General features: G+C 31.9%; 2 protein-coding genes across 7 annotated transcripts; one reads left to right on the top strand and one right to left on the bottom strand.

Moving 5' to 3' along the window:
* Positions 1–7,425: 7,425 nt before the first annotated feature.
* On the bottom strand, positions 7,426–10,997 carry LOC140835109 (uncharacterized). 6 transcript variants are annotated; one of them, XM_073200479.1, is made up of 8 exons: positions 10,441–10,997; positions 9,827–9,904; positions 9,594–9,736; positions 9,127–9,197; positions 8,911–9,006; positions 8,113–8,205; positions 7,902–8,001; positions 7,426–7,827 (listed from the first exon to the last, which is right to left on the bottom strand). In XM_073200479.1, exons 1-7 carry the CDS (start codon positions 10,885–10,887, stop codon positions 7,919–7,921), a joined length of 1,011 nt encoding a protein of 336 aa, XP_073056580.1. In that variant the 5' UTR covers positions 10,888–10,997; the 3' UTR covers positions 7,426–7,827; positions 7,902–7,918. The 6 variants fall into 6 exon arrangements, with proteins under 6 accessions (XP_073056580.1, XP_073056577.1, XP_073056578.1 ...); XM_073200476.1 differs by having other exon boundaries at positions 7,426–7,787; XM_073200477.1 differs by having other exon boundaries at positions 7,426–7,759.
* Positions 10,998–13,597: 2,600 nt separating this feature from the next.
* Positions 13,598–19,845, top strand: LOC140835108 (uncharacterized). Its single transcript, XM_073200475.1, has 8 exons — positions 13,598–13,959; positions 14,044–14,229; positions 15,573–15,672; positions 16,174–16,236; positions 16,867–16,978; positions 18,466–18,548; positions 18,748–18,809; positions 19,401–19,845. Exons 2-8 carry the CDS (start codon positions 14,051–14,053, stop codon positions 19,504–19,506), a joined length of 705 nt encoding a protein of 234 aa, XP_073056576.1. The 5' UTR covers positions 13,598–13,959; positions 14,044–14,050; the 3' UTR covers positions 19,507–19,845.
* The last annotated feature ends 167 nt before the right edge of the window (positions 19,846–20,012 follow it).

The raw sequence follows: 20,012 nt of genomic DNA, 5'->3' as shown, positions 1-20,012 counted from the left end.
CAAAAAATGAAGTTCCTATAGTGCAGGGAATAGAGAAACTACCTGGATCCTTAAGCTTTGGGGGTAATTTATTTTGTAAAATAGCAGAACATTCCTCCGAAAGCTTAACTGTCTCAAAGTCAACCAACTTCCTCTTGTTTGATAAAATCTCCTTAAGAAATTTAGCATAGGAGGGCATTTGAGCTAAAGCCTCTGCAAATGGAATATTTATGTGCAGCTTTTTGAAAATCTCAAGAAATTTTGAAAATTGAGTATCCAATTGCAGTTGCTTAGCTCTTTGGGGAAAGGGGAGTGAATTAATATCAATATTAGAGTTCGAGTTTAGAGACTTACCTTTCTCCCTTGCATCCTCAGGCTTTGGCTTGGCTGATTCCTTCTCCTTCACATCACTTCCACCATCAATTGCCTCTTGCTTAGTGGGAGACGTCACCGTGACTGCATTGACACCCTTAGGATTCTTTTCCGTGTCACTAGGTAGTGAACCCGGAGCTCGTGTAGCCATCTGTGTCGCTAACTGCCCTAGTTGAGTCTCCACTCTTTGCATCATGGCATCATGATTTTGCCATCTCATCTCATTCCCTGCTATGTACTTGGCGAGCATGTCCTCAAGATTAGACTTGCTATCCTGTGGCTTGAAACCAGGTGGCATAGAAGGTCCAGCACCTTGTGGAGGTTTAGGTGGTTGTTGAGGAGGCCTTTGCTGTGCAGGGTGCTGTGGAGGATTAAACTGTAATGGCACCACAGCATTCTCGGACTGTCTCCACCCGAAATTTGGATGATTCCTCCAGCCTGGATTATAGGAGAAACTGTATGGATTGTTTTGCTGACGCCCCTGGTTTCCCAAATAATTTACTGAATCCCCTCCAAAACACTGTATTTCCTCACAAGGCAGATCCGGCATGAATGGCATGTCACAAGATGGACCACCAACCATTTCAGCATTTCCTTGGATCTGATTCACTGACTTGACTGGTATTGACTTCTGCGCTTGTAACTGTGACATCTGATGTGTCAATCCATCAAGTTTTGCTGTAATCGCTGTCAAAGCATCCATCTCAAGGAATCCTACTTTCTTCTCCCTGCGGTTGTCTTGCCAACCCACATTGCTCTCGGCCATATTAGATATGATTTCGAGCGCTGCGGTTGGCGTTTTCCTATATAGACTCCCATTTGCTGCCGCATCAAGCATAGATCTCACAGAAAGATCTACCCCATAGTAAAATGTCTCCACCTGTTGGCCTACTGAAAAACCATGTCTCGGGCACATTCTCAACATCTTTTTAAACCTCGCCCATGCTGAATTCAGTGATTCCCCATCTCTCTGTCTAAATGAAGTGATTTCATTTCGCAGTTGTGTAATCTTAGTAGGGGGAAAATACCTGTGCATGAAGAACTCAACTAGCCCATCCCAAGTAGTGATAGAACCAGCTGGAAGGTCGCGAAGCCACTCCATAGCTTCTCCTTGCAAGGAGAATGGAAATAGTCTGAGTCGAATGGCATCAGTACTCACCCCATTGCACTTAATCGTATCACAGATTGACAGAAAATTCTCCAGATGTGCATTGGGGTCTTCAGATGGTGCTCCACCAAACTTTACTTGCATTTGAATCATTTGGATGATGCCTGGCTTTAGCTCGAATGAGTTTGCCTGAATCGTAGGGCGGATGATACTAGACCCATAACCTCCAAATGCTGGCCGATGAAGTTCCATCAACGTGCGTTCATCCTCTTCTCCGGCCATTCTCTCAACTTCTGGTTTATGATCTATTTCAGATTCTGCTTCAGATTCAAATTCCAGAGTCAAGTTGTTGTTCCTTCGGGCTCTGCGGATACTGCGGAGAGTGCTTTCAATCTCAAGATCAAGTGGCACTAGATTCCTGACGTCTTGAGCACGGCTCATATAACACGAGCTAACCCCTGAAATCAAAAATTTAAGTGCACGATTTAAGCTCCAAGAGAAAATAAGTAGAATAAACAAAGGTAATTAAAATGCCAAAGAAAAGAATAACTGAAAAATTTAAAACTAAGAATAAAAGCCTAGTCTCAAACAAATAATTTATCCTAATATTAAATAAATAGTCCCCGGCAACGGCGCCAAAAACTTGACCGAAATCGTCGGTCAAGTTTTTGCCAAAAACTTGACCGACGATTTCGGTTGGCAATAATTCTAGCAAGCGAACTAGGTCAAGTTATAGTAATTGGACAGACGTCCAAGTATCGATCCCACAGAGACTATTATTTAATTACTAAGATTCGATTATTTTATTTAATCTAGGCGAACAATAAAGAGTGATTGTTTTGTAAGATGTAACGAATTAAATTAAACCAAGCTATGCTAAATTAATGACTAAGAGCAAATTTCAGAGAAGCTTGGAACTTGGGGATTTTTAAATTTAAATAAAATGACCGGGACACACAACGGTAACAAACTCAGATTTTATCACGCACTGGAACAATTTAACCACAGATTAGTCGCTGTCACGATGCAATTCCCTAATTTAATTATAAATCCATTTCTAGAATTTATAATCATATTTTCATTTAACAGTCCAATTATTTTTAATTGAATTTAATTAAACAAAAACGCATTTATCCACGAAGAATTACAGCTGTCGCCTAAAATCGCACACTGAAACCGAATACTATTTCTAGTCGGTTTAACCGCGTGTTGATTAATATTTTTGAAGCTAAATTTAACCAATTCTCTTTCGAGTCAAGATTAAACAACAAACATGCAAATAATTGGCCAAATTAAAAGCACGAAATTTATACAAATATTAATCAATAACATAGAACAATTTTATAAATCAAACACTTCAATGAATAACAAAAATCAGTCGTTTGTTCCTATCGTGGTCCCGATCACAAAAGAAAACTACTCCATAAATTCAAAACCAAAATCAAATTTAATAATTGAATTCATGAATAAAAAGCTAGAAAATTAAAAGAGACGAGAAAATCTCAGCGATGGCGCGCAGATATGCGTGTGAAGCGCGTCGTTTTCTCCCTCGATTTTCTCTCCGAGCCGTTGCCTTCTTTCACAAGTATGAAATTCCTCTCCAAAAACTCCAAAGTCGGCCGCCCTCTCGAAATTCAACCCCCATTTTGTTTTGTCTTTTTCCTTTTTATTCTTCTTCCAAATCTCGAGCAAATCTTCGCCAAATTCATCATCCGATATCATGGACACGGACCCCGTATCAGCCTCCGGAGTGGGGTCCGTGTAGCTTCTGTAATTTGAATTCTCGGACTTTGAGGGACACGGACCCCGTTCAGGGGTCCGGATATAGATCCGTGTAGCTTCTGTAAATGCAATCTTGGTAACTGAATGGCACGGACCTGTCTCCGGGGTCCGTGTCCGGGTCCGTGTCTCTTCGGCAAAATTCTTCTTTTGTGGTTGAATGACACGGACCCTTACACGGGATCCGTGTAAGGGTCTGTGTATTGGTTCATGCTTTCTTCCTATTCTTCCGGTTATTTCTGACGTGGCATTGCAGAGTTTGACATTTCTTTCACTTCTTTGGCTTTTCTCCTCTTTTGGTCAAACCTACAATCAGCAAAAAAATGAAACGAAATAAGCGCCAAACTCGGGGTAAAAAGATGCCAAATAAGCACGAATACGACAAAATAATATCCCTAAAGTACTATATAATTCGTGCTTATCAATAACTTTTAACAATCGATCAATTTTATTTTTAGAAAAAAATTAATATTATATTTCTTTTTTAGTAAGTAATTTGGACAGAAAATTACTTAAAATAGCAAAATGTATTTTTGAATGATTTACATAATGAGTGATACTGAACATTGCAATCATTTGTATTTTAAATTTATTTATATATTTTTTAATTAAATTGATTGATATAATCAATGCAAAAATTTAATGTATTTTATGTTTTCAATAGAGTTTAGTTTCAATTTGAATAAAAAACATATAATACATAAATTATATTTGAATTAATATAAAAATGAATTAAATTCAAATTTGAATTAAATGAATTGATATAATCAATGCAAACAATAATTGAAGTGATCATTTATTGCAGTATATATATATATATATATATATATATATATAACATTTTGACGGAAAATTATTATTTTTTGCAAAAACTCTGCTTATATATAGATTTAAATAAAAAAACATATAATTTATAAATTACATTCAAATTGATATAAAAATAATAAAATTCAAATTTGAATTAATAAAAGAATTGATGTAATCAATGCAAACAATAATTAAAATTATCATTTATTACAGTACACCTATTTCGAGATTCATTGTATTTATATCTTTCTTTTTTTAGAAATGACATTTTGGCGGGAAACTACTATTTTTGGCAAAAACTCTGTTTTTATATATACTAGTATTTAACCCGTGCGATGCACGGGATAATATTATTAAAAATTAGTGAAAAATGAATAAATATTTAAATTTTAAAAAATAATACAATTATAAAAAATAAAAATAAAAACTATTTTTTCACTAATTTTAAAAAATTTCGTATATACAACGCATGTCGATTATTTTTTTTGGATAATAATCACTATCATATATCAAAATTTTAGACCGTGTTAGCCTAAGGCAATAACATGATGTTCATCGTGTTTAGTGTATTGACGTCGACCATCAACCTTAATACATATTTAATTATTTACTTTTCGAGAAGTTATATATTATTATTTTTTAACATGTGATAAGAAAATATTTTTAAATCACATTCAATAAAATTAATAAAAATTATTTCTTAAAAATTAAGTAATTTCGTCTAAATCCACATTCACAAACAATTTTGTGACATGACACGTGTTTGACACATTTGAATGATAACAATAATTTTTTCATCAATATCTTTATCCAAATGGGTAGTGATTTAATTTACAAAATCTCTTCGTAATATACACAACAGCCTATTACTCCGAAAGAAAAATGAAACATTTGATCATAAATAGATTATGTATAAATCAGAAAATTTATTTTATTAACATTTACTATGTGTATTCCAAAATAATGTCAACAAATTTTAAAAGGTGTCATCTAATAAGATGTTTGCTTTCTTTAGAATTGATTTAATCATTTCCATTACGGGACATTATACTATCATGTGTCCGTGAACTTTGTAATATAAAAGAAAATTATCAAATCAGTAATAAATAATAATTAAAATTTTGTATAAATAGAAGAATAATATTTTTTATTTCTTGATCATGAAAGATAGATTTCAAACTTAATTTCTCGTTGTTTCCATATGTATGTATTTAATAACAACGAACAAATCTAAATTTAAACGAACATTACATCTTGAAAGGATTCAACTTATATATGGTGCTGAAAAGAAGAGCCATTTCAGAATTCAATTTTGGAATAGATAAATTTAATAAGATAAATTTTAATAAAATTGGTTTCTAATATAATATGCAATATTGCATTATTTATAATTTAAAATTCAAATAAGACATTTCAAGGGACAAAAAATATACATTGAACGCTTTTGACAGAATTATAACATACATTAACTCTTTCAAATTATGGAAATCCCGAATTGCATGCATTGAGTGTCAAATATTTCTGATTATTGAGAGTAATATACATGTGTATCGAAAGTAATTTAATGTCCATTCGAAATTCTTTTGAATCTATCTCTTTTAATTTTCTTGTGCTATCTTATTTGAATTTTTAAGAAGATAAATCAAGATATACAATATACATATGATTTTGGAAGAAAACTACAATGCAATAATTCTTTAAAATTAAGGTAATTTCGAAATAATATGTATTTGGGATAAAAAATTTATGATTATTAGATAGTACATTAATGTCCATTGGAATATTTTGTTGTAATGATAATTTTTAACACTCAACCAATTTTATTTTTAGAAAATTTAAATAAACTAATTAAATATAGTATTTTTTTTAGTAAGTATTTTGAGAAATAAATTACTTAAATTAGCAAATTTATTTTTGGATGATTTACTTCATGAGTAATACTGAACATTACAATCATTTTTATTTTAAATTTATTTATATAGTTTTTACTTAAACCGATTGATATAATTAATGCAAAAAATTTTAATATAGTCTAGTTTTAATTTGAATAAAAAAATAAAAAAATATTTAATACATAAATTATATTTGAATTAATATAAAAATTAATTAAATTCAAAATTGAATTAAATGAACTGATATAATCAATGCAAACAATAATTGAAGTGATCATTTATTGCAGTGCACATATTTCAATATTGATGATAAATCTTTCTTTTTATAGAAATGAGATTTTGGCGGGAAATTACTATTTTTAGCAAAAACTCTGCTTTTATATATATATATATATATAGATATAGATATAAATATATCTCAACAAATAAATTATACACTCAAATATAACATATTTAAACATATTTATGAATATATGATAGATAATGATGATGATGATTATGATGATGATGATGATAATGATGATAATAATAATAATAATTAATCATTCTTTAAAATTTTGAAAGACAAAAAAATATATGATTTTTAATTTTTTTTTTAAATTAGTAACAATTCCACTCATTTCATATAAAGAAATCAATTTAACGAAAAAAAATTGATATCCTCATTTGAACGTTATCTCAGATTATCTAAATGTTTTTTACATAATAATTTTTTGTAATAATATTTAAAATTTAAATATATTCATTATTATCATAATAATTTTAAATAATTACTCAAACACTAATTTTTATTAATATTAATAATTAATTACAAAAGTGAAATTCTAGTTTTAAAAAGATAAAACTTGCACAAATTTAACAGTGGAAAGCTATGCAATTGAGAAAGTAAAAAAAAAAAAACCAAAGTTGGATAATCTTTTTATTGATAATATTATATTATAGTGATCTTTCATGTCATCTTTACGTATATTTTTATTTTTAATTGGAACTAGGCTTATTTTTTAATCTATACATAGAATCACAAATTTTACTTTATTGATGCTCACTACTTTTAAGAAATAGTGGAAATTTAGAAAGAGAGAGCATCACAACAATTAACTTTGGGCTTTTTATTTTTATACGTTAAAAATACATTGAAAATATCAATCTTTTAAATATTATGAAAACCGTTAAAATATAATTAACTTTGGCCTTTTCTTCCTCCCCACCATAAAATTTGATTCGAACTCGAGCAAATGGACTAAGGAGCTAAATTCTTGTGTGCTATTTGTAGGCTCTGTATGTCATTTTCAGTGTCAACCTGTAAAGAAAGTTGATCAAACCATAATTTTATCGGTGTATGCGATAAAATTTGTACCGGACAGAAGGGATGGTCGAAGCAACTGTGCATGTGTCCATCAAAGTATCAAGCCTACTGGTGCACACACGAATCGAGTCCGAGGCGTAGGCCATTCAAGTTAGACTTGTATAATATACTATTGCAATATGTTTAATCGAGTAGTAAATTTCGAACACCAACTCCATAAAATTGCATATCAAGTGACATAATCTCGAGCTCAACAAGCTCGATTTCTTTTAGCATCAATCAAGCTGGAGGTTGAGATTTACGACGATGCCTACTTCCATCATATTTTATTAAAAGGTGATCAATTTGTCAGATAATTTCACTCAAACTCTACAACAAAGTTACTACCACCAAGATAAAACTAACCACATTTCGCTTATAGAACCTTCTATGACGTTTTATGATGCAATGTTGCTCCAGTGTTCCAATACTGGGCAATGTGGTATACATCTCTGTCTCACTTGTCTGCTCATAATACTGGCACAAGAAGCAGCATTTTAAGATTCTGTAATAGAAATTATTCTGTAATAGAAATTAACAAGAGACTGTTTCTATGTTGGGAGCGGGAGCATGAAGATGTTAAACTTATATCTGAAGTGGCAAAATTATTCAAGCTTACCGTACCAGCAGGAGGTATCAGCATAAGAAGACTTGAAATTTAGGCACGTCGGTTCCAACGTTGAGATAGTTAACATCAACCACAACTTCCCCAAAATCATCTACCACAAAATATAAAATATATATTATGCCGTTTTTTAATTAATTTCAAGAAATGGTGAGGAGGTGATGAACGTTTGTATAGTTTCACAGAACCACTAAATGAAAGCTACCTTCATAGAGTGTCCTAGCAATTTGAACATAATCAGGTATGAGATCTTGGTATATGATTCCCTCAGGATGTGCATCTAATACAACTAGGACTCCTTCAATGAGAATATATGAAAAAAAGGAGTATATGAGATGGCTAAGATATTTCTAATTCAGCCAATTATTTAAATTCAAAGTAGATATAAGATAATGTTTTCAATAAGTTTCCTTTCACAACAGAATCCAGAGTCCAGACACCCAACACAAAAGTAATAATTCCAGTTAGGGTTAGTTTGATAAAAAAAAATGTTTGGCTTTAAAAAATCAATTTTTAAGCAAAATCTTCGAGTGTGTTTATTTTAATACATAATTAAAATAGTGGAAATAGTTATTTATATTTTAAAAAGAGACGAAATTTAAACTCTAGTAGCCACATTTTATGGCTTCTTTTTAAAAGAGTAGTCTTGTGATACGGTGACGAGTCATCTCGGTTCATATATACAATGAAAAGTAATATTTTGACACAAAAAGCAATATTTTTTCATGGGTCGGGTCGAATTAGAGATCCGTATCACAAAACTGACACGTGAGACGGCCTTATACTAGTTTTTCTTTAAATAACCTTCTTTATCCTCAACAAAAATGTTTTGCAGTAGCATGAATTATGAACAAGAATCATTGCGTGTTTACCGTACAAAAACATCATTTTAAAGAATAATCATCTAATCAATATTAATACTTGGTCAAAAAAATAAAATAAAATAAATAAAAGCATCTGCTAATTGAATATTTTTTGCAAAATAACAAACAAGGAGTGATACCTGGTGCCAGCCATGCTTTTGTGGAATTACTTGGCAATGGAGCCAGCCACAAAATATTTCTTAGATTCATTGAATCATCATAAGCAACATGAGACCCTGAGAATGCTCACTATCACAGTTAGCAGAATCAAATATTCTTCCTCAAATTCCACAGCATCGTCCTTTTTTATGTTTTATTTATAAATTTTAAAGAATTTTAATTTCACCCAAACTTACCAACTTGGCAATAGCCCATATTGAATGGAAAAACTTCTTTGTCATATGCAGGATATTCTCTCGCATGAAATCTGCAAATATTTGCATTTAGGACCAGCAAATAAGCCACTAATTAAACAATATTCATGCATCCAATTTTTGTAAGCATGACATCGTATCTTGCTTTGATATTAATATCATGTAACGTGAATTTCAGCTAAGTAACACTTGCGATTTTCTTAGAAGCCCAAATACAGGCTACAACCCTTGTGTCGGTATTTCTTTGTGAGCCTTCTTAAGTATTTCCAAAACCAAAACAATAATCTATTACGATTTCTGTCCCACCCATGGGCACGATTACCAAAGATAATTCCAACTTGAGCAAACAAGAATGAACCACTGAAATTCTGAAATGTTTGGTTCTCAACTATCAAAATCGCGAGTTCACAGATTGGAAAATATGTATATTGTTCCATGTGCCAACTTACAGTATACCAAGCCTTCCAGAATCTGCAGCAAGGAAAAGGTGACCATGGAACAAGTCATAGCGACTCAAAGAAACATTCAGCCCTACCCTAGGACCCCGCTCGACTATAATTTCGAACAAAAATTCAATGTAAGAATTCAACTCCTACAAAACAAAATAACACACTACATTAACAAAGAAAAATGCAAAACAAGATTTTAAATGACCAAAAGCTATCAACACAATATTGCATACTTCGTTTATAAAATGTCTCCCGTAAGGAGTTCTGGTAAGTTCACATCGATCTTCATTCGATCCTTCAACATCAGGAACCTGTACCAATTAAACAATGATCCCTCTTATTAGTTTTGTTCCAATTTTTATTAACATTCACACTTTGCAAGTAGCAGAACAGATCAATTAACAACGGGCCCTTTAAATTGCACTGCCACCTGCACATTTCCTAATAACATAGAAGTTCGCCCGCTAATTTCAGTTGTTATATACTCCTTAAGGCACCTTGAATACCTCATATGAAAGGCTTCAATAGCAAGATTCACCTATCATAAATGCACCATAATTTTAAGAACGCACACGATGTACCTCCCAAATTGCACTCATCATACATACTTTAAAGGAGGATAGAGGAGGAAACGAAAGGTTTGTGTGTATAAATCAATGAGCGAACAATACAAGTTCACACTTACCGGGGAAAAAATATCACCGTCACTGCTACATAAGTCAAGAAATTATCGTGTCAAATGGTAAACATTTTCAATGGTGCTTGAATGAAATGTATGTATGCACAGCTAAAATTGCAACCTTTAAGCACTAGTCTATGTTTAATGAGCAAAAATAGGAGCACTGACAGGGAGAATGGTTGGATCCAGAGCTCGTTGAATAGCCCCCGGGTCTCCGCCAGAGTCAACGGCGAGCCTAGCAAGCTCGAATAATGGCTCCGGCGGCGACAAAATCAGATAATCGATATCCTCTTCGCTCCGATTCGACGAAAAAATTGTCTTTGAACTCAGCGATCGCCTAGTTGATAGTGTTTCGTTATAGGGAGGAAATGGCGCAAGGAATTTGAAGCATGACCAAATGTCTTGTGCAACCTGTGAGTTGACGGAATGAAACTTCTGTGGTGTGCTCAGTAGAGAAAGCAAGTCCGACACAGTGGCTTTGGGCTTAGATGGCGGAGAGAGAGCGTCAATATTAACGAGATTGAGACGGGTTTTGGTGAAGGTGGCGCCGGCGCCGGCGAGGGAGAGGGAGAAGATGAAGGCAAATCTGAGTGGGAGATACGTTGAGCTGCTCATTTTCCGAACCTCGGCACCGTCACCGTTACATCATCCCTTCCTCATCGTGGCTGCAGCCACATCCGTTACCACCCTCGGCTCCGCCGTAAATATTTTATATTATTAAATTATTTTTTAAACAAACATTTAGCAAACTTTATTCAATTCAAAATTTTCATAATTTTCAATGATTTTTTCAAATAATAGATTTTTATAAAATTGATAAATTTTTATTGATTTTCACAGATTTATAAACAGATTTATGTAGATTCATGTATATTTTTTTTATAAGATTTTTATAGAATTTTGTGAAATTTTATTTTATAATTTTGTACTTACCTATAATATATTATTTTTTTATTAATTTTTATGAACCAATAATTAATTGACATATATAATATATTCAACTTGAAATAATTTTTAATATTTATATTAATAAATAAATATATTTATTTAAAAGTTAAATTATTTAATTCTTACATTTGTATTTATATGGATATGTAGTCTGTATGCATGTTTGTAAATTTTTTAAAATACATCAATTGATTAATCTGTAATCTTGTTTTTGAATTGATAATAAATATGTGAAAAAAATATTATTTAGCATTGGTGGATATAATTTTGTATAAAAATATCATAATTTATATATTAATTGAAAATGCTAAAAAAAATTAAAAAATCATAGTTGTTGTCAGGCTATTCAATTATTAAGAATTAAACGACAATTTTTTAATCATGTTTTATTATTATTAAATATTACATTAATTTGTATAAAGTAAAAATCACAAAATCAATTCTAGAATTAAAAATTTCCTATGATATTAAAACAAAAAATTATTAAATGAACAATCAACCAAAAAATGAAAATTTTGAAAAGAAAAGATGAAAAAATATATAGATATACTTCGAAAATTTGAGAGAATCATATAGATAGATGAGAGAAGAGAAAATAAGTAGAGAGAAGATAAGAAGAGAGGTGATGTGAAGCGACATAGAGATAAATAAATAGCTTGTGTATGAGTTAGAAGTTTTAAAAATCAATTCAAATATTTGTGTTGAACCAAATACAATTTTTGACAATTTATAGTTGTAATTTAAGTTTTAATGTTTGCATGTTAATGAATTCCATGAAATTATTAAAAGTCTATAGAAAATCTAAATATCTATAGACTTTGAGGGAGTTTTTAAAAGTCAATGTTGAATATCACCTGACTTTTTAAAACTCTATGAAAGTTTATTTTGAATATCACTAGACTTCTATGAAGTATGTAAAAGTCCTAATTGAATACATCTAGACTTTTAAAATCTACAAACGTCATTAAAAATCAATAAATCTCTTATATTGAATACACATCTCTTAGAAAAATAAATTAATATATGCACGGATTTCAAATATGATCCTCCAAACTTACGTATTACTTTGAGGTAATCACCAAATAAATTAATATATTATAAATATATCTCAATAGATAAATATTATTTTTTATGCTAAGATCATTACTTTCTATTGTGAATATCCGTAGAGTTGACCCGTCTCACAGACAAAAATTCGTGAGACCTTCTCACAAGAGAACTACTCAAAATTAATTAAGATTTCACTAAATTGATGGCAAATTAGTTAATCAATTAAGGGGCTTTTTAATTAAATAGTAAAGTAAGATATGTACTCTACATGGCAGCATAAAGAGGCCATTATCATTTTTATAAATAATTTTTTTTTAAAAGAATAAACCATTGCATATATATATATATACATATACACATATATGTATATATATCTTGTCTCCAATATGGTGTATATGATATTTAAATGTAGCCAGCTCCAACTTTGTTGCTTATAGTGACTAGTGGTAGCATACTAACTCCAAGATCCGTCCACATGTGTTTGGATATAGAGTCAATTTCGTTTATATCTACTTACTATTTATTAAGCTCGTGATATGTGTATATATATTAATTTTCGAAATTAAATGATGTTTTTGTAAAATTTAAATATATCATATCAAAAACAGTAAATTTTAAAAATAGTTTTTACAATATTTTTTATTTGAGGTGATATGATCGTTAAAAAATTTAAAAATATACATAAAAATCGGAGAATATTATACATAAATATATATATATATATATATATATATATATATATATATATATATGTACATATATATATGTATGTAATCATAGTCGCATGATGTCCACATCATTAGTGGTAGGTACTGTAAATTTGAACTTTTCCACCCAAATATGAAATATATATATTTTTTCTTTTTCTTTTTTTAAAAAAATTTAACATGGCACCGAAATTTGAAGTTTAAAGCATAAACTTTTATCCCAGCCAATGACTAAATAACACTGCTCATTATTTACCTATGATACACCACACATCCCAATATATCCCATTAAATATTATTTTGAGCTTTAAATTATTTATATTTCTATAAATATGTACATCCAAAAGCAAAAAGAACAAAACTTTCTTTTGGAAAGTAAAAATAACAAGGAAGAAAAATATGCTGTCAATGTGTCAGCGCCCACTCCCGCACACATATCCAGCACAATCTAAAGATATTTTATCTTTATTTATTTTTTAAAAAAAGATAAATTGTATATATTTATATATTGCAAAATATAATTTTTTAATTGGATGATATATATAATTCAAGAATCAAGATCCATTAGCCCTGAGTTTATTGATTAAATAATTAAATAAATTTGTGGATGGGGTAACGAGCTTAAAATTGCACAATCTTCCCCAAAAATCTCACACACAGATACGAACTGTTTCTGCAGCGTCGAATCGCATTTGGAAAATAACAAAATCTCAGGTCCCATTTTCACACACGCATGCAACCAAAATATATAAATAGCCACGCCAAAAATTGCTTCCATTCACAGACTACACCCTCGCTAAGCTCACTTTTGAGATTCCTTCTTGCTTTTTTTGGCCCTTCATACTCTTAAAGTCCCTTGATTCAGTAGAGCTTAGAGCCCTCCTCAAACTGAAAAGAATATCTTTTTGCTCAACTATTATTCCAATCCAGGCGATTCCTCAATTCTTGTTTTCTTGGTGAAAGGATTCTTCATTTTTCTTCGGTATGTCTTGAGATTTCCTCTTTTCTTGGGATTTTCAATCTTGGTTCTTGAGATTTTTTCTTTTTGGTTTGTTCGTGTGTGTAGTTGTTTGATGGCTAGTTCAACTGGGGCGTTTAAAGAAGGGACACAACAAGGGCATAGCTCCGTTTCTCCATACAATGGAGGCTCGGTTAGTGGGGAGTGGGGTGTGCCGACTTTTCAGCATCAACAGACAATTTCTATGGAGTGGACTCCTGAGGAACAAACTATGTTGGAGGAAGGTTTGGCCAAGTGAGATAATCTGAATCTTTATTTCTTGATTTTTACTATTCGGAATTTTGCTATTCGATTAAAGAGATTTTCTGTTGGATTTCTTAAGTTCTTGATTTTTATTTGGAAGTTTGCTATTCGATTAAAGAGATTTGCTGTTGGATTTCTTAAGTTCTTGATGCTGCTGCAGTTTGTTGAGATTTGTGATTTGTTTGATTCTATCTGTGTCTTACTTAATTCTCGTGGTGTATATTGGTTTGCATGCGAAGACTCTATAATGAAATTTATTATACGGTTTAGGATTTATTCGGGTATTTTCTTGCTATTATTGGAACGAGTAATGTGATTTGTGTGACAGATTTTAGATCATTTATTGCGAGGGATTTCCGGATATGGTAGATATTTATTATGTTTTTTATTTCTTTGGTTTTTTTGAGGTATTGGGTTCTTAGTTGCTAAGTTCCCCCTTTTTTTCTTTTCGTCTGCTTTACTTGTCAAGAAAGTGTGATGGGGTAATCATTAAACTGGCTTTCTCACCACTAACCACATCAACTGTAGTTATCGGTCGCATCTTGGAAAAAATATTTACAATTTCTTTTTAGATTGGATCTATTGATGCAGATAAAGTTGCTTTTCTTCTGAGAATACTCTTTCCTTTTTCTTTCATCGTAATTTAACATTTGGCGTGAGAAGGGGAGGGGATTAGAGTGAGACTAGGACAATTTCATTCACACTCAGATGTATGAATATGCAGAAATGAACTATTTATAAAATATTGTTTCCTATCAAAAAAAAAAAAAAAAACTATTTAGGCAGTGTAATTTGGGGCTGGACTTGTGCTTAAGAATGGTATCCTTGGTTATTAGTGAATTGGAAATTACTGATGGGGTTTTCAAGAGTTCATACAATACAAACATTCACCCAGCATAGTATTCTTTATTTTGCATTATAAGAGAAATTATCGCAGCGATATGAAGTGTTATGTGTGAAATAGACTGTTAACAAAGAACAAAAGTTAGGGTAATAATTTGTAAGAATGACGGTTTGAATATCATATATCCAAGACATGTGACTGGGAAATGAGAAATCTGTTCCAAGATGACCATTCCATCACTTGAAAAAACATATTGAAGTATAGTTTGCATCTAAAAAAGTTATAGATGAAAGGTGAAGTAATTTTTCAGCTTTTCAATGCTTTTGCCGATAATCTTTAGTATTTAGCGTTTTTGTCTCTCACTATCAAGCCTTCAAACTGTCCTGAGTCTTGGTCAAGAGCAATAATTTTTCATGAGAATTATCATGATACAATTGCCCAAGGCAATTATTTTCCTGATTTTTTTCATGTTGCAACATATTCATTGCAGATATGCCTCCGAGTCAAACATTATCCAGTATGCAAAGATCGCTGTGCAGCTAAATAACAAGACAGTTCGCGATGTTGCATTGCGCTGCAGATGGATGACGGTGAATTTTTTATTCACCATCCTTCTAAATTCTAGAGCTAGACTTATTTGAGTTCAACCGTGGTTGTGCTCTCTTATGCTAAACACGAGCGTAGAAATGCGTAATTATGTCATCCAATGGCCAATTTATGCCCGAGTTTTGAAAATATGGGATATGGGATCCTCGCTCTTGTTATTTTTGGGATTTCATTCCATTGACTGACAAAATTCATATAACAAATGCTATTCATTTATATCTTTTTTCCTGAAATTTTTGAGTTTCTTTGTTTAGTGATTTAGTTTTGTATGGTTTAATTTCTAAGAACATTTGGATGTTTGTGCTTTTTCTGTGTTTGTTACGATTCGTTGGAAAAGATTGAGATGAAGTTCAAGCTCAACCCCACACTCCTGAGACAATGTGTACTTAACAACTTTAAGTCGGTTTTACTTATTTATTGATAGATTAACACAAATTTGACATATCATTATATACTTGTCTTGAGTGATCTATTCATGCCTTCAGAAGAAAGAAATCACCAAGAGAAGGAAAGATGATTTCAATGTAAGGAAAAGTAAAGAAAGAAAGGTTTGTGCTTTTTCTTTAGTTAATTATTGAATATCAGTATGTTAGTCTAGACAAGCATTGCATGCAAATTTGTTACAGCTTATTATAGAAATTAGTTAATGCTCTCAGTGCGCCATTAGAAATTTGATGGAAACATTAATATGTTAAGTGTAAATGTTTAAGCCTACTATTTGCTTCTCAAATTTCCCCTGGAGACATCGCGCTGATAAAATTTGTGTTTCCTTCTTGTGATACAAATAAACATTCACTTTCTAGTTGCAGAGCAGTATTATTCCTATAGGTCCGATCTGTAATATCACATCCTTACAGTTTGAATTTAGGAAAACATTCGTGAACTTTTCTTACAGAATCCGTGAGTGTTTTGGCCCTCATGTAAGGATTTAGTAAATTGATATGATATTTACAGAAATTTGTCTTAAGTTATGAATAACTCCAATCACCAATTAAGGTCGGGCTAATCTTACAATCTTTAATTTGTTCCCGCCAATTACCCTTGTTTTTGTCATTGTGGACTCTTTAATTGATTCTTATTAGACTATATAATCTATTAGTTTAATCATGCCTATTTCAGTGGATCTCTTACATAGACTTCAGAAGCTCAAGGAAATTGTTATATTTTTTTTTTCTCAGGAAAAGGTTATTGATTCTTCAGCAAAGCCTTCTCGCTTCGCCATCCAGTCGGGTTTTTCTCATGCTTCAGGAATGGCTTCTGATAGCTATGATGATGGCATATCATACAATGGTAGGAACAAATTTTTATCATCATACATTGTGGATGTTAGAAATGTATAAATCATAAGATGTGCCATATCAAGTAGTTGCAACTTGCAAGGACTATACACAATAGGCATATTTTGTGCCTTGTCCGGATCTCTCGTTTCCTGCAGCATTTTAGATGCTTTTGCTATTATTATAAATTAAGAAAGAATGTTTCAGATGAAACGGCCACAAGTTTGTGAACTAATTTTTTTTGCACTTGTGTTTATGGAAAAAGAATGAAAACTTGAGGTATAGTTTTTACTTACACCAAGTATTTGCAGTACAGATATTCAAGAAGATTAAACAACCTTTTGAAGTTGATGGGTCTTACTGATCAATGTCGAAATATAGTGCAATATTGAAAAATAATTGCCAAGACCAAATGGGATTTGAGATGAGACCTGCTTAGTCGATATTGACAAGAGTTTTAGGAAATAGGCTTGATCTTATAAAATTTTATCCAACAAGCTAAAAATGTATTATGCTTGAATGACTGGGGGAAGTGTTGATTTGAGCTGAATTAGTGCCACAAAAGGAACTTAAAAGATCACCACAAAGTGCATATATTATAGAAGAGAAAAAATGTAATAGAGGCTTTTGCTATTTAATGATAAGAAAGCAAGATGTTTTCAATATCCAACATATATACTTGTATTCTATTTCCAATGTTTAGTAGAAGTTGTTCTAATTAGTTAATATGGTATTGGTTGCTGATTATATGGTTTGCCGGGGTTGGAGTAGTTCCTAGAAGAATTGAACTCGTGGCTGACTTCTGATGTGAAATCAATATTAATGTTCATAAAAGCTGAACTTTTGTATAATCAAAGGTCTGAAAGCTTCAAAAAACATGCCATGCTTATTGGAATAGAAAACTGTGAAGTCAATTTCAAGAGATCATCGTGAAGGAATTTATGTGAGGTACCAATGTGCAACGTAGAGAATTTGCATTTCTTTAAATGAATATAGAAAATCTTCTCGTTTTAATGTTACATTGATGTGGGACTAAATCAATAGATGCAATTATTTCTCGGTTTTCCCCAGTTGTAGATTAGAATAAGCTTCCTGTTCATCACCCATAGACGCTGAATAGTAGCAAGCAGAATTGCTCAGAATCTGTTGAATTCAAACATAAGCTTATTTTGTACTAATTCAAATTTATTCTCTCTTTTTTTCCACGACAAGAAATTCCAAATAAACTCTAACGAGTTATGCATGTGTTGAAGCCGCGACTACCGCAGAGTCATTTTTCCTAATACATGTAGAAATCATTCTTCTTAATTTGAGGTTAGAGAAGAGATTTAATGCTAGTGTCTAGACTGATGCTGCAGCACTCTTTTCTTTTAAGAGCACAAGAAAACTTGCTACTTAAAAACATTAAACTTTGCATATATTTTAGAATATCAATATTGGACATTGTTTACATCGAAATTAACCTCTCAGCTTCTTTAGGCATTGATGATTTATATGCAGATGTCACTGGTGTCACTCAACGGCTTATTCAGCAAAATTCTTGGGCCCTTAAACAGATATCGTCGAATCTTTCTGCTCATCAGGTCAAGTATAGCATTTTGGAAAAGTAGGTCAGAACATTTTTACCTGCCAATATTCATTTTACGGGGCATTCATTCATCTCCTAGCATGATATTTTCGTTCTGTGTATATTATATTTGCAACATAACACAGATAGAATTATTAGAAGTGAAAAGGTGCTTCTTCCGAGAAAAAGCTGATGCAATTTCTCTTATTTTTCAGATACATGAAAACATTGGACTTCTGAATCAAGCGCGAGAAAACCTTTACAAAATATCGAACAAGTACGTAATCAGTTGATTCCTGGTGCCGTATTCTTGTTTTGTTTACAAGTATGCTGTGAATTTTAGTAACTAACGAGTTATCTTGAAGATGTCGCCGTCTAGTCTACTATAACACAAATATTCTTGAAGTTAACAGTGTGTATTACGTAGGAAGCACAAGCTTAGATGATGGAGATTATTAAAATAATGTCCTCGGAGAAAGTCATCTCGAGTTGTTTGATTTATATGATTATCCAGAAATTTTATCCTTTCAACTTTAGAAAATGAAATTGGGTTTGGTGCATGGAACACCTAGCCTCATGATATCAGAAATGTTATGAGGTCGAATGATTAGTTCCAGGTGCCACTTCTTGGATTCTATTTAGTTCTACAAGTTAGGAGCATAAGAATCCCGTCAAAGCGAGTGTTAAAAGATCAAATTTAGACCCTTTTTACTGGGTTTTGGAGCTACTTGAACGTTCGACGAGTTTGTTGGGTGTTAAATCATCTATTTATACATAGTTTTTAGCATTGATTTCTTTTTCTCTTTTGTTGTATCGTTAGCTATTTATTCCTTCATGTTGGTTCTTATGGATGATCTGAAATGTCCAGCTTGAACGTCATGGACTCGACGATGAAGAAGATGCCTCCGCTCCCTAAAGTGAACGAAGAGTTAGCCAGTACCATTCTTCCACCCTCGACTTTCCCCATTCGTTGATCCAGCGGCCATTGAATCCGCCCTGGGATAATCGTTTGGAGTTATCTAACATGAGTGGAACTGTTTCAGCAAAGGGAAAAGTCTCCGCATGTCGTGATTTTGAACCTCATCCCTTGTTAATTTGTCCATTGGTGGGGGGGTAATATTCTATAAATTTTGCACTTTTGGTTAGTAAGAGGAGATAAGATGTGGTTACCTTAGATTAGTGTAATAAGGCACCAAGGTTGCATGAATTGTGAAGGATTCTAGAAGATTCATTTGGTATCATAACTTTTACAAGAACAAATTAGAGGTTAATGGTCGAGTACAAAGATTTTTCAGTATATTGAATTTTTTTTCCCTAAGCAATTACACTGCTATAGCTGTTTTTAATAAAGCGTGCAATATTTGAAACTAGTTTTTCCCCAAAGAAATGACAAGGTTAAAAAAAGTTAGTTGAAAATTTTGCATCTGCTGTTAAACGATCATTCTTTAAAAATAGATGATCTTGATAAGCAGAAACTCTA

The sequence above is a fragment of the Primulina eburnea genome, chromosome 6, assembly GCF_022965805.1.
Source record: "Primulina eburnea isolate SZY01 chromosome 6, ASM2296580v1, whole genome shotgun sequence".
Lineage (NCBI taxonomy): Eukaryota > Viridiplantae > Streptophyta > Magnoliopsida > Lamiales > Gesneriaceae > Primulina > Primulina eburnea.
The sequence above is the reverse complement of the archived record's forward strand: the minus strand, read 5'-3'. Positions and strand labels throughout refer to the sequence as shown.

Coding starts and splice junctions, on each gene's coding strand:
- LOC140835109 (XM_073200479.1), bottom strand. CDS start 10,887: ATGAGCAGCTCAACGTATCTCCCACTCAGATTTGCCTTCATCTTCTCC. Junction 9,198..9,593: donor TCTGGAAGGCTTGGTATACT/GTAAGTTGGCAC, acceptor AAATATTTGCAG/ATTTCATGCGAGAGAATATC. Junction 9,007..9,126: donor TATGGGCTATTGCCAAGTTG/GTAAGTTTGGGT, acceptor GAGCATTCTCAG/GGTCTCATGTTGCTTATGAT.
- LOC140835108 (XM_073200475.1), top strand. CDS start 14,051: ATGGCTAGTTCAACTGGGGCGTTTAAAGAAGGGACACAACAAGGGCAT. Junction 18,549..18,747: donor CGAATCTTTCTGCTCATCAG/GTCAAGTATAGC, acceptor CTTATTTTTCAG/ATACATGAAAACATTGGACT. Junction 18,810..19,400: donor CTTTACAAAATATCGAACAA/GTACGTAATCAG, acceptor TGAAATGTCCAG/CTTGAACGTCATGGACTCGA.